Consider the following 18,041-nt stretch of genomic DNA (forward strand, 5'->3'; position numbering starts at 1 on the left):
CAAGCTGACACTCGGCACCAGGCAGCATATTTTGAATGGCTGCTCGGCGCGAGAACTGACAGTGCTGCGCTAAAGTAAGCTTGGGAGCCTCTGACCTAGAAAAGTGGAATGCATGCGGGGACCTACTGAATACGAAGGTTGTGACCCACTTTTGAGTCACGACCCACCAGTTGAAAACCAAGGATGTAAAGTGTACTATCGCATAAGAGCTTTTCAGCAGTAAAAGGAAAAAAAAAATGTAATAAACTAAATTCATATAACATATGCCAGTGGTTCACTAAGTATGTCCATGTTCTCACTGATGCAAAACTGCCTGGTCACTGCCCAATTTCTAACTCCCATTAGGAAATAAGAGACTGTAGAAGATACAGCAGTGTGAAGTTGGCTAGCTGCAGGAGAATTTTAATGAGGGAGAATTTTCAAAAAGGTCCTACACACTTTTGGGTCACAGTGTACTCCTGTAGCCCAAAGTCTGTATTTAGCGGGTTATTCTCTAAAGCCAAAGCAAGTTGTGACTGTTGCCTCCCCTCTCTGTCCCTTCAGTGAGTGCTGGAGTAGCAGATAAGGGGAGGGGGGAATCCCTGCAGGGAGTGGTGACTGAGAGTCACTGCTCTCTACATGGAGAAGCCATGAGCTGAGCGATCAGACGCTTGCTCAGCTCTTGGCATATAAAGCTGGTGTGTGACAGCTGCAATGTCCTCTGCCAGCTCTGAGTATTGGCTAGTGTTTATTTTTTATGTTTAATACATAAATTACTACAGAGGATACAGCAGTGTATAATTGGGAGCTTTAGGACAGAAAATAGTTCTTACTGCTGCATGACATAATCTACTATGAGGATGGGGGGGTATGCTGTTTTCTTTCAAATGATTCAGTAGCAGGCGTGCTACTGAAAGGCAGCTCCAAGAATAGGTGGTCAGTAACAATGAATTCTGCTCTTTGAGCACCACCATTTAAAAAAAAAGGAAGCCCTATCAACATACAATAAAAACCCCAAATAAATGAAAACCCCCAAAATACCACCCCCCTGAAGGCAAATTAAAGCGTTGCAGTAAAAAAAAAAAATTTTTCAGGATGGACAGCAGCTAAAACTGCTTTCTGGCCTCAAGTCAATAAATAAGTTTAAATACAAAAAGCCCCCAGTAAAAAAAAAAAAAGCAACAAAGGCAGCAAGCGGATCAATTGCCAAAGAGCTTGCAACTAGCATTAAAGTACAATCTCATAACTCACCCAAATCTCAACCTATGCAGTTTGACAGCTTTTGCTTAAAGCAACTTCCAATACCCCGACACCAGTGGCGTAACAATCGCCATAGCGACCCAGGCGGCCGCTATGGGGCCTGGGCACAGGGGGGCCTGGCCAGGGCTGCCTGGGTCGCTATGGCATGTGGGGGTGCTGGCTGTCAGACACAGCTCAGCAGCGGCCACGGCGCATTTCCCCTCATAGTCGCTGCTGAGCTGTGTCGGTGACAGCCAGCCGCTGCTGCAGATGAGGGCGGTGTTTGGAATGGAGGAGGCGGGGCCTGCCTCCTCTTACATCACTGGCCAGGGACCTAAGAGCAGGTGGGGCGAGTGATGTAAGAGAAGGCGGGGCCCGTCGATAGCAGAGGAGGCGGGGCCCGGGGACCACAGAGGCTTGACAGGTAAGATATCTCAGACCCTGCAGAGCCCACTATAGAGAGTCTAAGGTGGGCTCTGCAAGTGGCATGACTAGCAATCATGGGGCCCCATACAAACTTTTGCTATGGGGCCCTGTGATTCTAGTTGCGCCCCTGCCCGACACTATACCTGCTCTGTGAGGGAGCTGACGTATCCAAAACCTGCTTTACTGGCCTGGCCCTTCTAAGCCTAATGACCATGGTTGAGAGACCATGCAGTACATTATGGTGTAAAGAGGAAAAAAAAATCTTGCCAAATCTGTACATTCATTCGCCGGGACTGCAAATTTCAAAGTCTCAGGATCTGCCTTGAGACCTTGGTAGCGGTGAACCTGAACCCCTTCACTACTAGTAGCATAGATATCATATGTCAATCTCAGTAGGACCTCCCTCCCTATTAACCTCCCTGGCGGTATTCCCGAGTGTGGCTCGGGGTTAATTTTCAGTACCAATAGCGGTAACCCCGAGCCACACTCGGGATTACCCAAAAGTGTCACTTGTCCCTACGAGCCGTGGTGTCCTATGCTGTACTTGGCCGGCTGATGCCGGCATCCAACTTTTAGTTTTGTTTTCTGCGTCACAGCGAGGGGCGGAGCGGCAGGAAATTCAAAAGTGAAAACATGCAATATACACGAAATACACACAATACATTGTAATCTGTTATGATTTCATTACTGTATCAAACCATTTCACTTCAATTTTGTCCCTAGAGCTTTGTCCAGTGTAGTAGTATGTAGTAAGGGCTGGGTGTTTTTTGCTTTAATGCATTCTTTGTAATATTAAATAAAAATAAAATTAAAAAAATTTAAAAGTTTATTAAATATAAATAAAAATAAAGTATTAAAAAAAATTGAAAAAATTAAAATAAAAAAAAATTCGGTTTCGGCCTGACAATCTTTTTTATTTCGGTTTCGTTTCGGTTTTGAAATGTCCATTTCAGTGCACCTCTAGTATCAGAGCATTTGGGAGAGTACAAATACTCCGTATCTGTGCATCCCTAATCAAAACTGTATTTGACTGTGCTAAATAGCGCTTCTCATTGTTCCAATGAGTGCTTGCAATTTGCAGTTGAAATTCAAAATGCATAGGGCAGGACTGCGTTGGACAGCAGTACGGGGTACACATAGTAGTACACCTGTACTGGCGGAGGGTAAGGAATGTTCGCTGAAAGGTAAGTATAGCCGGGGGGTGGGTTGGGAGAGACGGGGCCAGATTTGATCGGGTAATTCCATTTTCCCGTATTACTTTATTGCACATTGTGCGTGTAGGAGAGTTCTGCTGCCTGGCTACCACAATATGGCACACAATGGAATGGCGCCAATGTCCTACGCGTGCGTTTATTGCATGCAGATGGCGAGGGCAGTGGGGTTGGTTTTATTTAATTTTTAATTTTACCACTTATTTTTTTAATTTTTACTCAGGACTTGAAATTTTGAGCCCTGACATAGGGGATTAAAATCCCCTATGTGATAGCTTCTCTTTATGGAACCTGCACTCCAACACAGATGTTCTGTGCAGTTGCTTAGACAGGTGGCGCAATGATTACAGCACTCCAGTCTCAGTGATCACACAGAGCAGACGAAGAACAGGCTCTATGGTGAGCTCATGTGCCGTGGTCCCCCAGAAGAGCAGGGGACCCTGAAAACCTCGGGGGGTAGAGCGGACACGATCGCCGCTGCTCCTTTCATACAAGTGATTTGATCAGATCACTTGTATAAAAACGAGTGGCGGCTCCACGCTGTACATTTAACTCTGCTTGTCCCGGGCATATAGGAATTCCACACCCCTGTATCAGATGGAGCACCTCTAGCAAGAACTAGAGATAATATAATATGGGAACTTTTTTTCCTGGCACTCCTCATGACAGCATACCACGGGTCAACTCTGTTTTGTCCTCAGACTAGGATTGCCTTTACAAACTCCTACCGCATCCTGCCCTGGTTCAGCCTCTCTCCAGAATTGACCCCTCCCCCATGGTGGTTGGCAAAGCCACCTGATTGGAGATATATTTAAAGGAGTATTACACGCTCAATCTTTTTTTCAATAATAAATCCAGATCAAATAAATATACATTGCCATGCAAAGTATCTCTTTACATTTTTACCCACTTGCAGTCATAATGTTTCCAATCAGCTCTGCTTCCCTGAACTTCCTGTACAGTACAGGATCACAAGGGAAAGAGCGGTCTCCAGCAGCTGTCTATCTAGTAGCTTTGAGAAGGTAGGAGGAAAGAAGTTGTGGAGAGTCGGGAGTCTTGTCTTGCTGCTTTTTTGTGTTTGTAGAGACATACACAGCTTACTAGCACACACAAGGGTGGGTCCATAGGACCCTGCAAGGGAAAGGAGCCACCCTGAAACAGGATATCAGGACCAGTGCTCAGAAGACCAGCTGATTCTGCAGGTAACAAAACTTAAAAAAAATCAACAAAGCAGCATCCACTGTAAAGGTGCCCACACACCTTGCGATAATCGTATGATAATCGCGGGAAATTCCGCGATCGCACGATTATCGCAAGGTGTGTGTAAGTCGTGCGACCGTTTCTACTGTGTGGTCGCACGACTTTTATCTTAGGAACATGTGCGCAAACCCGCCGTGAATCGTACGATTGTCGGCGGGTGTGTGGCATGTTCGTAAGATAAATGCCGCACGGGCCGGTGTGCGCAAGCGCAAACTGCCCGTTCAGCATTGCGGTCATCGGAAGCCCACCCTCAGCATAGGTGTGTACGTATCCTTTCTTGTAGGGATGCACCAATACCAATACTAGTATCGGTATCAGTGCCGATACCGAGTACTTGGGTGAGTACTCGGTCAAATGCTCCGATGTCTAGCCCGATACCCGACCTTCCACTATCAGGAAGCCGGGCAGCGAGTCATTACACTCTGCCCGGCTTCCTGATTGATCCGAAAGCCGGCTCCATGCTCCCTCATCACCGGCTTCCCGGTCAATTTAGGAAGCCGGGCAGCATGTGATGACTCGTTGCCTAGCTTCCTGATTGGTCGGGAAACTGGCCAATCGGGAAGCCGGACTGCGAGTCATTACCCCCCCCCCCCGGGTTGGCCAGAAAGCTGGCTTCATGCTCGACGAGAAAGCAAGGAGACAGCATCCCGGCCAATCAGGAAGCTGGGCGTCGTGTAATGACTCGCCCGGGTTCCTGATTGGTCGAGAAGCTGGCCATTAAGGAAGCCAGGCGGCAGGTCATTACCCGCCCCCTGGCTTCATGATTTGCCAAAAAGCCGGCTCCATGCTTCCTTGTCACCTGGTGACGAGAAAGCATGGAGATGGCTTCCCTGCTAATTGGGAAGCCAGGAGGCGAGTCATTACATGCCGTCTGGCTTCCTTAATGGGACTTCTGGTTTCGGTATTCGGTATCGGCGAGTACCTTAAAAAAAACATCTGTACTTGCACTCAATACCAAAAAAACGGTATCAGTGCATCCCTAGTAGAAGTCATGCCAAAGTTTGTACATCATATGCAGTAAAGAGGAGTAGAATGGCTGAGCTGCAAGAATTTCATAAAAGACTTTCTGATCAGGTCCTAGAAGAGCAGGACCTGTCTTCTGGAACAGAGGGAGAGGAATCTGCCCCACATTTGCTTGGCTTTGGCTCCTATTATTGAGGCAGTTAGAGAAGCAATGCAATGGGAAATATTTTCCCAATCTCAAAAAAATGGACCTGTTTTCTCTAATGGAAGAATGCAAATAACTTACTGAGGAAGAATGGGAAAAGTTTCCCAGGCGTGGCCTCCAAAATGGATTTTCCAAATTGTATCAGATGCATTGATGTTGGATACTCCCTTCTATGGTAGACTCGGCTCGCAAATGTGGAGAAAGCCAATAAATTAGGAGTGGAGTCTGCCTTAATAGTAACACCATAAGTAGAACTATTTTTAGTAGTCTTCTGTGGATTTGGTTAGGCTATCAGAATGGATGACCGGTAACACTATCATAGCTAAATTGGACATATGGATAAGACACTGGACAGCAACTGTTTGCGAATTCTTCACTGAAGCAAGAACTCTGCTCTGTTCTTTTATAATGGCAAAAAACAGTTTAGAGCGCCTCTAGAAGAAGCCATTCAAAGAGTTAGAAGTCGGGGGTCATCTCTCAGAACAAATAAAAGGGGTCAGTAGTCCTTTTCTGAGTCACTCAGTTGATCTCTGTTTTTGTAAGAACCATTCCATCATGCTCATATTAAAACAGACTACATCCCTTAAAGCGGACCTTTGCCCATATCTTTAAAATAACAACAAACACACTTTTAGAAATGTTTAGTGATGACAATCTACAAACACATACATCTAGATAACTGCAGGCGTTGTATTCTTTGCATACCTATTTTGTTTTTCTTTCCCAAGTCTTCTGACAGTGGCCATGTTTACTAATTGCAGATTAATAGCTCTCCTTTTACTTCCTGGATTTCTGGCACATGTGATTAGACATGTGGCTAGGCCATGTGACCATGCACATCATCTCAGGGGAGGAAAATGCCTTTACCTGAGATCTCATGAGATTACAGATGAGATTTCCCAGCAATGCTCTGCTGATGACAAGGCAAAGTGTGTATTCCTTTGGCAAACTGAAGTTTTTTTGCCCTTTCAAAGCAGGAAGTGAAATCTCTACAAGCGTAAGTATTTCAGAATCACATCATTTTACACCTGACATGTCTATGTTATAATTAATCATCATACATAGAGGAATGCATTGGTAGAATTTGATTTTTGAGTGTAAAGGTTCGCTTTAAGGTGGGACTAGCATTGGATCTACGTTAGGGCTTGTTCACACCAAAGTTTCTGCACACGCAGTGCAGTGGGTTGTGGGGTTTTTGATGCGTTCCCGGCTGTTTTTGGTAAAAAAATAAAATAATTTATTTTAGTTTAAAATGGGCTTTCAGTGCGTTCCAGGGCGTTTGCATGTGTTTTTGATGAGTTTGCATGCGTTCCAGAGCAGGTAAAATAGGGCTTGTTGCAGTTTTTTTACATGCTCTGGAACTGAACGTTGTGGTGTGAACTAGAGCCCAAAATACCATTGGAATACATTGGATGCAGTTTTGATCCGGTCTGTACCTCCGCTGCTCCTGGAATGCGCTTGGTGTGAACAAGGCCTTACAAGTTTGCTGCAGCATGCTAAGTAACGTGTAAGTGTAACATTTACAGGTACTCATTACCGTTACAGAGTTCAGAGTACTCACACTGCCCATACCTTCATCTAAATTTTCTCTTGATGAGGACGGAGCCATCTTTGCAGCATCTATTAGTCATGGTCAGCTTCTAGTTTCTAAACTGTGATGCCGATCTAGAGATAATGCTAAATATATAAATGATGGTGCCTGTACATTTCCTCCCACCAGTGGCGGACGTAAGGAACAAAGGAAAAACACAAACACAGCGCTCTCCTCCCGCAGCGCCTGGCCGGCTGTCACTTTCTCTCCTCCCCGCTGGGACACAGAGCAGCGCCCAGCGGGGAGGAAAGAAACCAGGGATGTGCTGCTGTATCAGCAGAAAAATTGCACTTTTGGCATTTAGCCAAAAGTGCCATTTCCGGCCGATATTATTATTATTACATACATAGGCGTCTCTACAGGGGGGCAATTGCCCCCCCTAGCTTATTCCTTGCCCCCCTGTGTGCCCCCCCGCTGATTCCTCTTTAAATCGGCTGCTGCCGTACAGCTTCACTGTTTGGCAGCGGTCTCTTGCTAGCTGACAAGTCGGGCACACGGCCCGACTTGCAGGAGCAGCTACACGGTCTGCATACAAGATATCTTTTGGCGGTCGATATATCGGTGCAACCCTAACATTTACAGCAATGCAGAATGCCACAGGCTATAGAGGACTACACATCCCAGCAATACTTTATATAACAATAGCATTTCTGTATAAAGTACTGCTGAGATTTGTAGTCCTCTATAGAGGGTGCCATTGTGCATTGCTGCAACAGTACTTTATACAACATTAGGCTACAAATAATAATACCTCTCTCTATAGATTGCCCCCCTCTATACATTAGCCCCCCTCTCAGAACGAACAAAAGGAATTCAATTCAAAAGTAACTGCAGAGTTGATCAATGATAATAATTATCCAAACAGGGAACGATTCCGAATATAAACTTACAAAATATGAAAAAAACATTTGGAATTAGTTCTAGGCAGCAGTTAAGGATGTAAATACGTCGAATGTTTGTCTCCGGTAAAATGGCGGTCACCTAGCATTGAGCACAACTCTAGTGCCATGCTCAGTCTCACTTCCTACATGAAAGAGGAGGGCGTGTCCTCACGTGATGCTTAGGCGAGGTCACATGACTGTGTTCGCAGTTCGCACTCTGCTCAGTGTCCGTAGAGGGACGGAGGTGTTCGAGTTCGGGACTGACTTCATCATGGCGTACCCTGGGCTGCTCATCCCCGTCATCGTCATGACCGTCTTCTGGGGCTTTGTGGGCGGTGTGCTGCCGTGGTTAATCCCTAAGGGACCAAACAGAGGGTACGTTTAGTTTGTGTTCACTTTATCACACTTCTAGTGACCCGCATACGTGTGACTTCTAGCCAATGACAGATACATTCACATACCTGGAGTGTAACCTGTTCTAGGGAAAGTGATTGTCATTACTTTGTGCGGTTATAAATGGCATTGTATTTTACTAGGAGGCTGTTATAGTGATCAGAGGCGTCCAGTGACCAAGTGATTGTCATTGGGAAGTCACAGAAACCCCCCATATTTAGAGTGGCCCAGTTACTTTGCTTATTCTGGGCAAAGCGACAGGTTCTCTTGTAAGAAAACCCACATGTTCCCCCATGTGTCTTAGTAAATACCCAGCACATTGCAAGTGTGGGGGTGCTGGTGATCTCTTCCCACAAGGCAGCCAATTACCATGCCTGAATACTGTCACATGATGAGAAATAAGTTAACCCTGTGTAAGCACTGACACTATCCAACCCACTGCTCACATAGGGTTTGGACTCCCGGCTCATGGAGCGGGGGAAGAAGTGTAGGGAAGGTGGCTGGGTATCGGTAGGTGGTAAGGTTTTCTTACAAGAGAACCTGTCCCTTTGCCCTGAATGGTCAGGAAGTATGTTAGCCCTTTTATAATATAGGAAAAGTGACAGCAGACAAACTACAAATTGACGAAAAAGATGTCTGTATAGGGGCAGATGTCTCAAGATCGGTGAACGGTGAGTTAGTTTCCTGTCCTAAAATGCTGCACTGTGACCCCCTAATTCTTTTACTGATGTTGGGGTACACACATGGAGAAATAGTTGTCAAAGGAAATGATTGATACCCGGTTTAGAGATTTTCTTTGTAGTAATAATTTTCTATATCCAAAAGCAAGATTCTCATCCCCATGGGGACATTGAGTGACAAGTGATGCTTGGATCAGGCATGTCACTTGAGAAGATTGGGCCATATATCTCAGGAGTAGATGGTATTTAGGAGCCAGTCTGTCCAACCCAGGAGCCAGTTCCATTGACAACTAGCGAAAACCAAACACGTTAAGAGTCAGCTGTCAATAGTAAGGAGCATTGGTGACCTGGCTCCTGTGATTTGTCCTTCTCTGGTCTATATAATTGTTTTCTATGTCTACATAGTGGTTGGTATCTGAATAGAATTTCTGGCCAGCTGAACAGAGATGGATAGAAATACTTAAGCTCTTTAATGGTATGTAAAGTCTTTGTAGGTAGTGCAAAAGAGCCATACCATGCTATAGAAGTCCATTCTATCCTAGTCCACCAAGTACATTTGGGCAAATGATCACCCAAAAGTGAGTGGAGCTTTGATCCTTTTGGACTCCTGAAGGTCAAAACACCATCGTCACAGAGACCATGTGTGCCTCGGAAAATCATGTCTGAGGTAACTTCTGCTTTCATGTGCTGGAAACTTGTATCTGACAACATTGTACAATGAATTGTTTTTTTCCTTTCTGAAACAGACCGGGTGCATCAGCCTTGACTTCCTTTTTCCAATAACTAGGCCTATGCAGAGCTTTTATGTGCGGACAGTGCTGCTGTCATACATAGGTGTTAAAAATGCCCAATGTCACTTTGTTGGCTCATGAGCTGTTTATACTGGTTTAGTGTATACACATAACTAGATATGTCAGGTGATATCCATCCTCTGTTTGTTGTCCCCTCCCATGTTTACTGTCATCAAACCGAGGTCTTAGGCTGATTGATTTCACTTTAAAGCCTTAGTTCTCAACTGGTGGGTCGTGACCCAAAAGTAGGTCGCAACCATATGTTCACTGCGTTCCTTCCACTTTTTTAGGTGAGAAGTTTCTCAGCCTCCCCCTAGCGCAACACAGTCAGTTCTCGCGCCAAGCAGCCATTCATATGCTGCTCAGCACCGAGTGTCAGCTTGAGGTGGAGTGGGCTGGAGCTGTGGCTGCGATGGACCTCCATCCATCCATCCATGCATTGCTTGCAGCTTCCTCATGTCCTGTAGAGGTGCCTGGACTGGAGTGACGTCACGTTCTGTCTCCCAGCATCTCCCAGGGGTGTGGAATTCCTATGGGACAGGCAGTTTTGGGCGCCGGGTGAGTAGTTTTTTTAATACATTTAGCCCTGCTCCAGACAAGCAGAGCTAAATGTATATTGTGGATCCGCTGCTCATTTTCATACTAGTGATCTAATCATATCGCTTGTATGAAGCGAGAATCGGCGATCCTGTCCGCCCACCCGCGCCGTGGTTTTCGGGGGTCCCCCGCTCCTCTGGTGGACCCGTTACCACGGCACGGGAGCTCACCATAGAGCCCGCAGAGCAGACGAAGAACTCCCGTTCTTCGTCTGCTCTGCGCTATCACTGAGACCGTGGCGCTGTAATCACAGCGCCACCTGTCTCGATTTGTGTGTGTGTTGAGTCCTGCCACCATTTTACTGTGTGCTATATTGTGGTAGCCGGGCAGCAAAACTCTGTCACACACAATGTGCATTAAAAGGTAAGTTCACTTTCCCAGGTAATACGGGAAAATGGAATTACCCGATCAAATCTGGCCCGGTCTCTTCCACCCCCCCACCTGCCAGGTATACTTAACTTTCTGCAAACAGTCCTTACCCTCTGCCAGTACAGGTGTCCATACCCCATACTGTCCAGCACATTCCTGCCCTATGCATTTTGAATTTTGCTCGCAAATTGCAAGCACTTATTGGTCAGCATGGTCAGGAGACCATGCTGACCAATGAGAAGCGCTATTTAGCACAGTCAAATACAGTTCTGATTAGGGATGCACAGATACGGAGTATTTGGGCAAGTACTTTTACTCGCCCAAATGCTCAGATACCTTCCCCAATACTGGAACTTCCGGTCAGAGGAAGGTTTCCTCCCACCGGCAGTGCCGTAGGGGAACATGGAGCCAGCTTCCTGTGCAATCAGGAAGCGGGGCAGTGACTAATGACCCGCCTCCCAGTTTCCTGATTGGCTGCCAATCAGCATCGAGCCATCTTCCCGGCCAATCAGGTCATTACATTCCTGATTGGCCAGGAAACCGGCTTCCCAGCCATTCACAATCAAGCCAGCCAAACATGGAGTCGGTTCCCTGGCAGTCAGGAAGCTGGGTAGCATCTCATTACCGCTGCCCGGCTTCCTGATTGCCCGGGAAGCTGGCTCCATGCCAACGGAAGCACCAATACTCGGTGAGTACTGAAAGCAAAATATCGGTACTCGATACCCAAAAAACGGTATTGGTGCATCCCTAGTTTTAAACGTTTAAAACTATTTTTTTGTGTATTAGGACAAGTAGTTTTTTCCAAAATGTCCACACCCCTGATCTCTACAGGGTGAGCAAGGGAGCCGTACAAGCAATGCACATATGGATGAATTTTTTTGGGAGTGTGTGTGAGATTGTGATTGTGTGAGATTGTGTCCGTGGTTGTGAGTGCCTGTCAGTGTTTTTGACGACCTGTTCACACTAGTTCAATGTGTTAATCGAACAGTCCTGTGTGGTTAACGCACTGTACCATGCAATCAACTGCTATGCATTCTGGTGTGGGAGGTGTGTTATGTTGCCATTCATTTGAATGGCACCCCAAACACACCTCCCACCTACAGTAACGCGCGGTACCACAATGCTGTGTGTTCCATTTCAAGTGCAGCTTGGGTCGCAACTTAATGACCAAAGACAAATGTGGGTCCTGAGGTTACACAGGTTGAGAACCAATGCTTTAAAGGATATCTAAACCCAAGAAAAAAAAAGTAATGCATTATACCTCACTAGTTCATAGATGTGGTAGATGCATTCTGTTTTCCTTTTCAGCAAGTACCAAAAATACTTGTTATCAGAAATGCAATTTCCTTTATCACTTCCTGTGAGCTAAACTAAGTACAAACAGTGTTAACTCTGTTCTGTACACTACTAATCCCGCCCCACCCAAATTAAATGGGAATAAAGAGGAAGAAAGGTTTGGAGTCCAGCATGGATGACAGCCATGGCTCCCTTCAAGTAACGTAACGTGTGATAAAAACTTTCAGGCGGGCTTCAGACATGTGTTGTGGTCACATGCTACCACATGTGTTAGCTCAACATACTGTGATTCGCGGTAAAAAAAACAGCGCGACAAGCGTGCGTTTCCGAGGGCTTTTTGGCTGTTTTCCAATGGAAACACCGGACCAAAAAGCCCCAATGAAGTACATGTACTTCTTTGTGCGTAGGGCGGTTTCCCACGCGTTCGTACTCGTGGAAAAACGCCCAGATGGGAACCATGCACATTGAAAATAATGGCATTTCCCTGCTTGAGCGTTTTTCCGCGAGTACGAAAGCACGGAAAAACGCCCAGGTGGGAACCGGGCCTTAGTGTACCACAATGCACCAATAGCATCCATCTGTTCATCATGGTGTGCTGCATCGGAAAAGAAAAAGGTTCAGATGGGATTTTTCTGAAACTATCACAGGTCGGCTCTATTGATCGGGAAGTGATCGAACACATAACGTCGCTCGCTCACTTCTCGATCTATCCCTGCAGAGAGCCGTGACTGTCACAGCTCCCTGCAGGGATTCCCCCCTCCCCTCTGCGATCCTCCAGCGCTGACTGGTGGAGCGGACGAAGGAAGAGGCGTGTACAGCTGGCTCTGCCTCTAGATAGGCAGAGCCAGCTGTCCCTCACGCAGCTGGATGGATCTTGACACTAATGTCGGGATCCGTCCCGGCAGCGGTGGTCTCAGTATACCGCGAGCTGTAACTCTCAGTATACTGAGCTTAGGGTCACGGGAGGACGCTAGTTTATCTCCTCCCGTGACCCTTAGGAGAACTATGGGGAAAACACTTACCCCATAGTTCTCCTTTTAAAGACCCATTCAGGCCAAAGTAACAGTTTCTGTAAAAAGGCCTCCTCCAACCCACTGATGCTCGCCTTATCAACAATGTCTCTGTTTCTCTTTCCTCTATCACAGACACCATCGAAATACCCAGTGTTGACGGGTGTCTGTGCCTTGTAGGAATGGTAATGTCACAGTGCTTGGGCCTAGCGGCTGTGCACTAGAACTTCACACTGTGACATGCTCTATGTGTGGAAGCAATGTTTATGTTGCGTCAGCAGCTAAAGGCAGTAGCAGCAGGGGAATGCTAGAAAGTAACATAGTCCCCCTTTTTCACATCCCAGCCCCATGTACCCTCTGCACGTCAGAAGCACGACAGAGCAGGAGGCGGAGCAGCCTGGCATGGAAGCGTATTGTTGTCCTTTTCTGATTAGTGTAATTTTGTTTCCATGATGCTGGTGGCTTGCCTGCATCATGGAAAGGAATGATGTGGTTTGAAATTTTCAAGGCATCCCTGGGGAGCCGGAAGGCATGCCAGGGTTTCCACAGCACCCTGGTTGAGAGGCTGCTTTAGACCTTTACTGATGGGGTTATATAGCCAGAAATAAGCAAAGACGACCCGGGGGTGGCACCTGCTGGTGACCAATTCCGCCTTCACCCCATCTACAACAATTAACTCATTTGTTCTTGAGGTTTTTCTGTTTTGCCCACCCTCTGACACTGCTTTGGGACATTCCGTCGGTCAAGAGCTAAAGGATCCAGCTGTGTCCTTCAGTGAACAGAAGAGAATAAACAGCATTTTTGTACTCGCTGTAAAATTCGATTCTATGTTAATCAAAGAACATAGCTGGATCCTTTAGATCTTAAAGGGTTTCTAGCAAGCAGTCGATATATACAAAACGTTTTGGTTTTTTTTAAAGCGGTTTAAACTTACCCCTGTCTTCGCCCACGCTCCCATCCGAAAATCCTAAAATGCTCGGGCGGCCGCAAAGCATCTTGGGGCGGGCGCCTGCGCAGTTCGGAGTTTCGGCCGGGAGATGAGGCGACATACAAGGTAAGTCTATGGACGCGTGCATCCGCATGCAGCCACCGTGGTACAGGAAGTACCAGCAAGGACAGAGGAGTCAGCGCTGGATCAGAGACACGCAGCAGCGCTGGAGAAGAGGCTGAAAAGGACAGGAAGGAAGAGGAAGATCGGATTAAGAGACATCATTTAAGATGCCGTATTTTGCGCGCTATAAGGCGCTCCGGACGATAGGGCTTCTGTAACAGAAATTCTGTGACCGAAGCTGCAGTTAGTGACTGCTGAGACAGGTGGCGCCATCTCGGTAATCACACAGAGCAGACGTTGCAAGGGACCCGGATGGCACTTTTAGTATATTTTGCTACACAAGACAACGGACTGTGCAGGATTGGTTCATATAGGGGATGGAGAGAGGGGTGAAAGGGGGCTTAATATTATCCCGGAGATGAATGACAATTTTTGTTTTTTCTTTTTCCATTCATTCAGGTAAATATGAAATATTGCATATGAATAATATATTGTCCTTTCTCTAACCAACAGGTGGAGCTTTAGGCTCTTTACATCCTTTTGAAAATACTTTTTGTTTACAGGGTTAGTAGATCAGGCTTCAGTTTACACATACACTGAATTAGTCACACCTCTGACTCCTCCTTTGTTGCATGGCTCAGTATGAAGTTTAAACCAAACTGAGGGAGACAAGCAGGCAGTGATTGTTGTAGTGTCTGTTTAGGTCTTCTGTAGTGGTGTGGAAATCCTTTGCCCTATATTAAAATTGTGTTTATAAAACAAAGTTTGTGTTACTAGTATCCCTTTAACCCTGGCAGGAGACCTTTCATTTCAACAAATATATTTGTATAACATATGTGCATTTAATCATCCATTTTACCTGTAAAGCCTCCCTTGTGTATACACCTAAAAGCCCTGAAACTCTTGGATGTGATGTTCGCAGTCGTAGCAGACTCAGAGCTGTCACTCAAGTGACATTTACAGTAATCTCCTATGCTTTTCCCCGGCAACTATAAAGTAATTTATGGAAAATAACGTATAAGCATTTTAGGTCAGCAACAGGGTCTGTTGTGTGTCTGTTCTAATGTAGTTAACAGATAACAAGGTTTCACTTTGATCTCTAGACTGAGGCTTGATGGCAGTCAGCCTGCTGCCACAGAATTTTGGTTTCATTAGAGTACTATATTTATCCGTTTATATCCTAGTTTCAGAGAACTGGGTAAAGCTGGCCATACACCAGTATAATTTCTATGGAGAACTTCAAGTATCTAAAGGCATTATGGAATGTTCTGATGAGATTTTTGTTCAAAGTTCCACCAGTGTATGGCTAGTTTTTGGCACTTCGTTAGGGCTGCAACTAACAATTATTTTCGTTATCGATTAGTTGGCCAATTATGTTTTTCGATCAATTGGATAAAAAAATATATATATATATATTACGCATACGTCCAGTCATCAGTTTGGAGTTAGCTATGAGTATTGGCCTGATAATGATTGCTCTCACTGCAGCGCATGCAATGATACCTGACGTGTAGCGCAATCGTCGTTATTCTATGTAGGTGCACTAGACACTAGATTTTTTTTTTTACCTCATTGCTATCACATGGGGGGGTGTTCTCATGAGCCCCCTATGTGATGGCACATTTGAGGTGACAGGTTCTCTTTAAGTTGACATTAGGGGTCTTTTAGAGCAGCTGAATATCAACACAGCAGGAAGTGGCTTGGAGCAATAGCCAGCCTGTTGGTTATTTTAAATTGCAATAGCAGGCTGGTTATTGCACCCGTCCACTGCCTGCTGTCAATCAGCAGAGAAGGGAACTGAAGGAGAAAGTTCCCCTTCAGGTCCTCCTCTGCTGATTGGCAGCGGGCAGGTACAATAGCCAGTCTGCTATTGGCTATTGCAACTTAAAATAACCAATAGTAGGCTGGATATTGTTCTCCGCTTCTGAAGGCAGCCCTGACGCCAGCTTTCTACCACCAGCAGAAGAGTGGGCATGGGGGGAGCAGCAGAGGAACAGCAGGGTCATTCAGTCACAGCAGTCTCTCCTCCCCACTGGTGTCTGCTGCAGCGGTCTGTGTCCCCGCTGCTTCTGCCGAAGCAAGCTGAGATTGAAAGGGGACCAGACCGCTGCAGCCAGCACCAGCAGGGAGGAGAGCGGAGAAGCAGCGGCTGCAACTAATTGAAATCAATCGATTATGAGAATCGTTGCCAACAATTCTCATTATCGATTATAATTGATTAGTTGTTGCAGACACAAGTCTGCAAAGGTCTGACCTGTAGAAGGTATACGATAGTTTAGTACATTGAAAGGTACAAAGTACCTGTGTTGTGCCATTTGAAATCAGTCAGCTCCTAACTTTCAACCTGCAAAATTTCCTTTTGAGCTCATCTCGGATAACATAACATAGTCTGCAGTGATCTTTGCAGATACCGTGTCCCACCACAGGACGTCTCCTGTCACTAAAAACGTATGTATGGCTCCCACGTGATGTCACATGATCTAATGAAGAGAACCGCAAATAAGTTATTAGTTATGGGAGACTTCCTGCTCTGTAAGCTAATTGCTGGTGGTATGTATGGGGATCGCTGGAGGTTAGGGAACATCAGCAGCACTGTCACTAAATGCTGGTTCTGTGTCCTGCTTACTACACATGAGCAGTAGAACCTCACAGACTTCTATAGGGTTGGGAGACCGATCAGTCACTTGGCCTCATCCAAGTCTATGGGGTTCTGCTGCACACAAATAGGCAGTGGGATATAGAAGACACACAGACCACAGGTAAACATTGCGGCAGAACCCCTGTGGACTTGGTTCCAGCACTGTGCTAGTATGCCACAGAGGAGGGTGAGGATGGGGAAGATCAGCATAGAGGGAAGGGGAAAAGGGTGCTTTAGGTAAAAACCAATCATAAGGCGATTTTTCTCTGTTTTTCAAGATATTGCATGATGATCCTTTTTACAATATAACTGTCTAACCAAGGGCTAAAAATTTCCACTCGCCTGCTCGCATTTGACAAGTGGAAATGCAGTGCAGGCGAATGGAAATTCCTGTCAGGCTTGCGGTCTCAGACCGCGTACCTGACTCGTGGGAGCAGCTGCTTCTGCTGGTCTGTCTCCCTTCCTTTCGGCCGGAGCTCTTCACTGAGCTCCGGGTCAAAAAACGAAGTGATTAGTACTAAAGGTCTGCAGACCTTACCAATCACACTAGATCACCAAGGATCTGCCTGCTCGCCTCCAGCCTGCAGAAAGACAAACGGGTGAGGGGGCTTCCTTGTATTATTTTACATTGTGGGGGCAGGGAACAAGCAGCTTCCCGGCCGGCTGTTGTATTTACACGGCTGGCCGGGAGCTTTACATTCAAGTGATCAGGTGTCTCTAGAGACGCTCGATCGCTTGTATTAGCAGCCTGCACTGCCGTTGCCGGTCCAGAGATCCGCTGTGCCCGATGCGGCTGGGACCGGCACGGCTCTGTGACAGGAGATCAAAGGGAGTTCAGTACACGAACTCCCTTTTGATCTCCTCTCAGTCCCTGAATGCAAGTGACATTAGGGATCTTGGAGACCCCTGATGTCTCCATAAAGAGGACCTGTCATGTAAATTGGCTATTACATAGGGGGCTTCTTATCCCCCCATGTAATAGCAATAAAGCTGTGTGTAAAAAAAAAAAAAAAAGTAATACTAAAATTAAAGAATCATAAAAAAAAGCATAAAAAAATTAAAAAAAAACATTTTTTTAAAGTCCCCGCCCCCCACATACACACGCAGATATGAGTCTGGTGCGCCTATGTGCGAAAACAACGATTGCGCCTATTGTGCCACACATGTTAAATATCGCCGCAAACGTCTGAGTGAGAGCAATAATTTCAGAGCCATTAATCACTGATGACACTAAACTGATGAGCAGTAAAAGCGTTGTAATCGTTGCCTATGGGCGTTTTTTTGCGGGCACACGCAATTTTAAGGCTTGACATGTTTGGTGTCTATTCACCCGACGTGACACCGAATTTTATGTTTTACTAAAAACATGGGTAAGAATAAATGTTTTATGACCTAACGTAGGGAAACTTTTTTTTTTAAACATTTATGGTACTTTTATCATTATATAGTAACAAAATAACC

The 18,041-nt window shown here is 45.9% G+C and overlaps 1 protein-coding gene across 2 annotated transcripts in view; it reads left to right on the forward strand.

Moving 5' to 3' along the window:
- Window positions 1–7,994: 7,994 nt before the first annotated feature.
- ATP6V0E1 (ATPase H+ transporting V0 subunit e1) overlaps window positions 7,995–18,041 on the forward strand; it is a 24,850-nt gene continuing 14,803 nt past the window's right edge. For both annotated transcript variants that reach the window (XM_018558611.1, XM_018558612.1), the window contains exon 1: window positions 7,995–8,130. In XM_018558611.1, coding sequence (XP_018414113.1) covers window positions 8,027–8,130 — 104 coding nt within the window. In that variant the 5' untranslated portion in view covers window positions 7,995–8,026. The remainder of the gene's footprint in view (window positions 8,131–18,041) is intronic.

This window comes from Nanorana parkeri, unplaced genomic scaffold, assembly GCF_000935625.1.
Source record: "Nanorana parkeri isolate BGI_ZX_2015 unplaced genomic scaffold, ASM93562v1 scaffold348, whole genome shotgun sequence".
NCBI lineage: Eukaryota > Metazoa > Chordata > Amphibia > Anura > Dicroglossidae > Nanorana > Nanorana parkeri.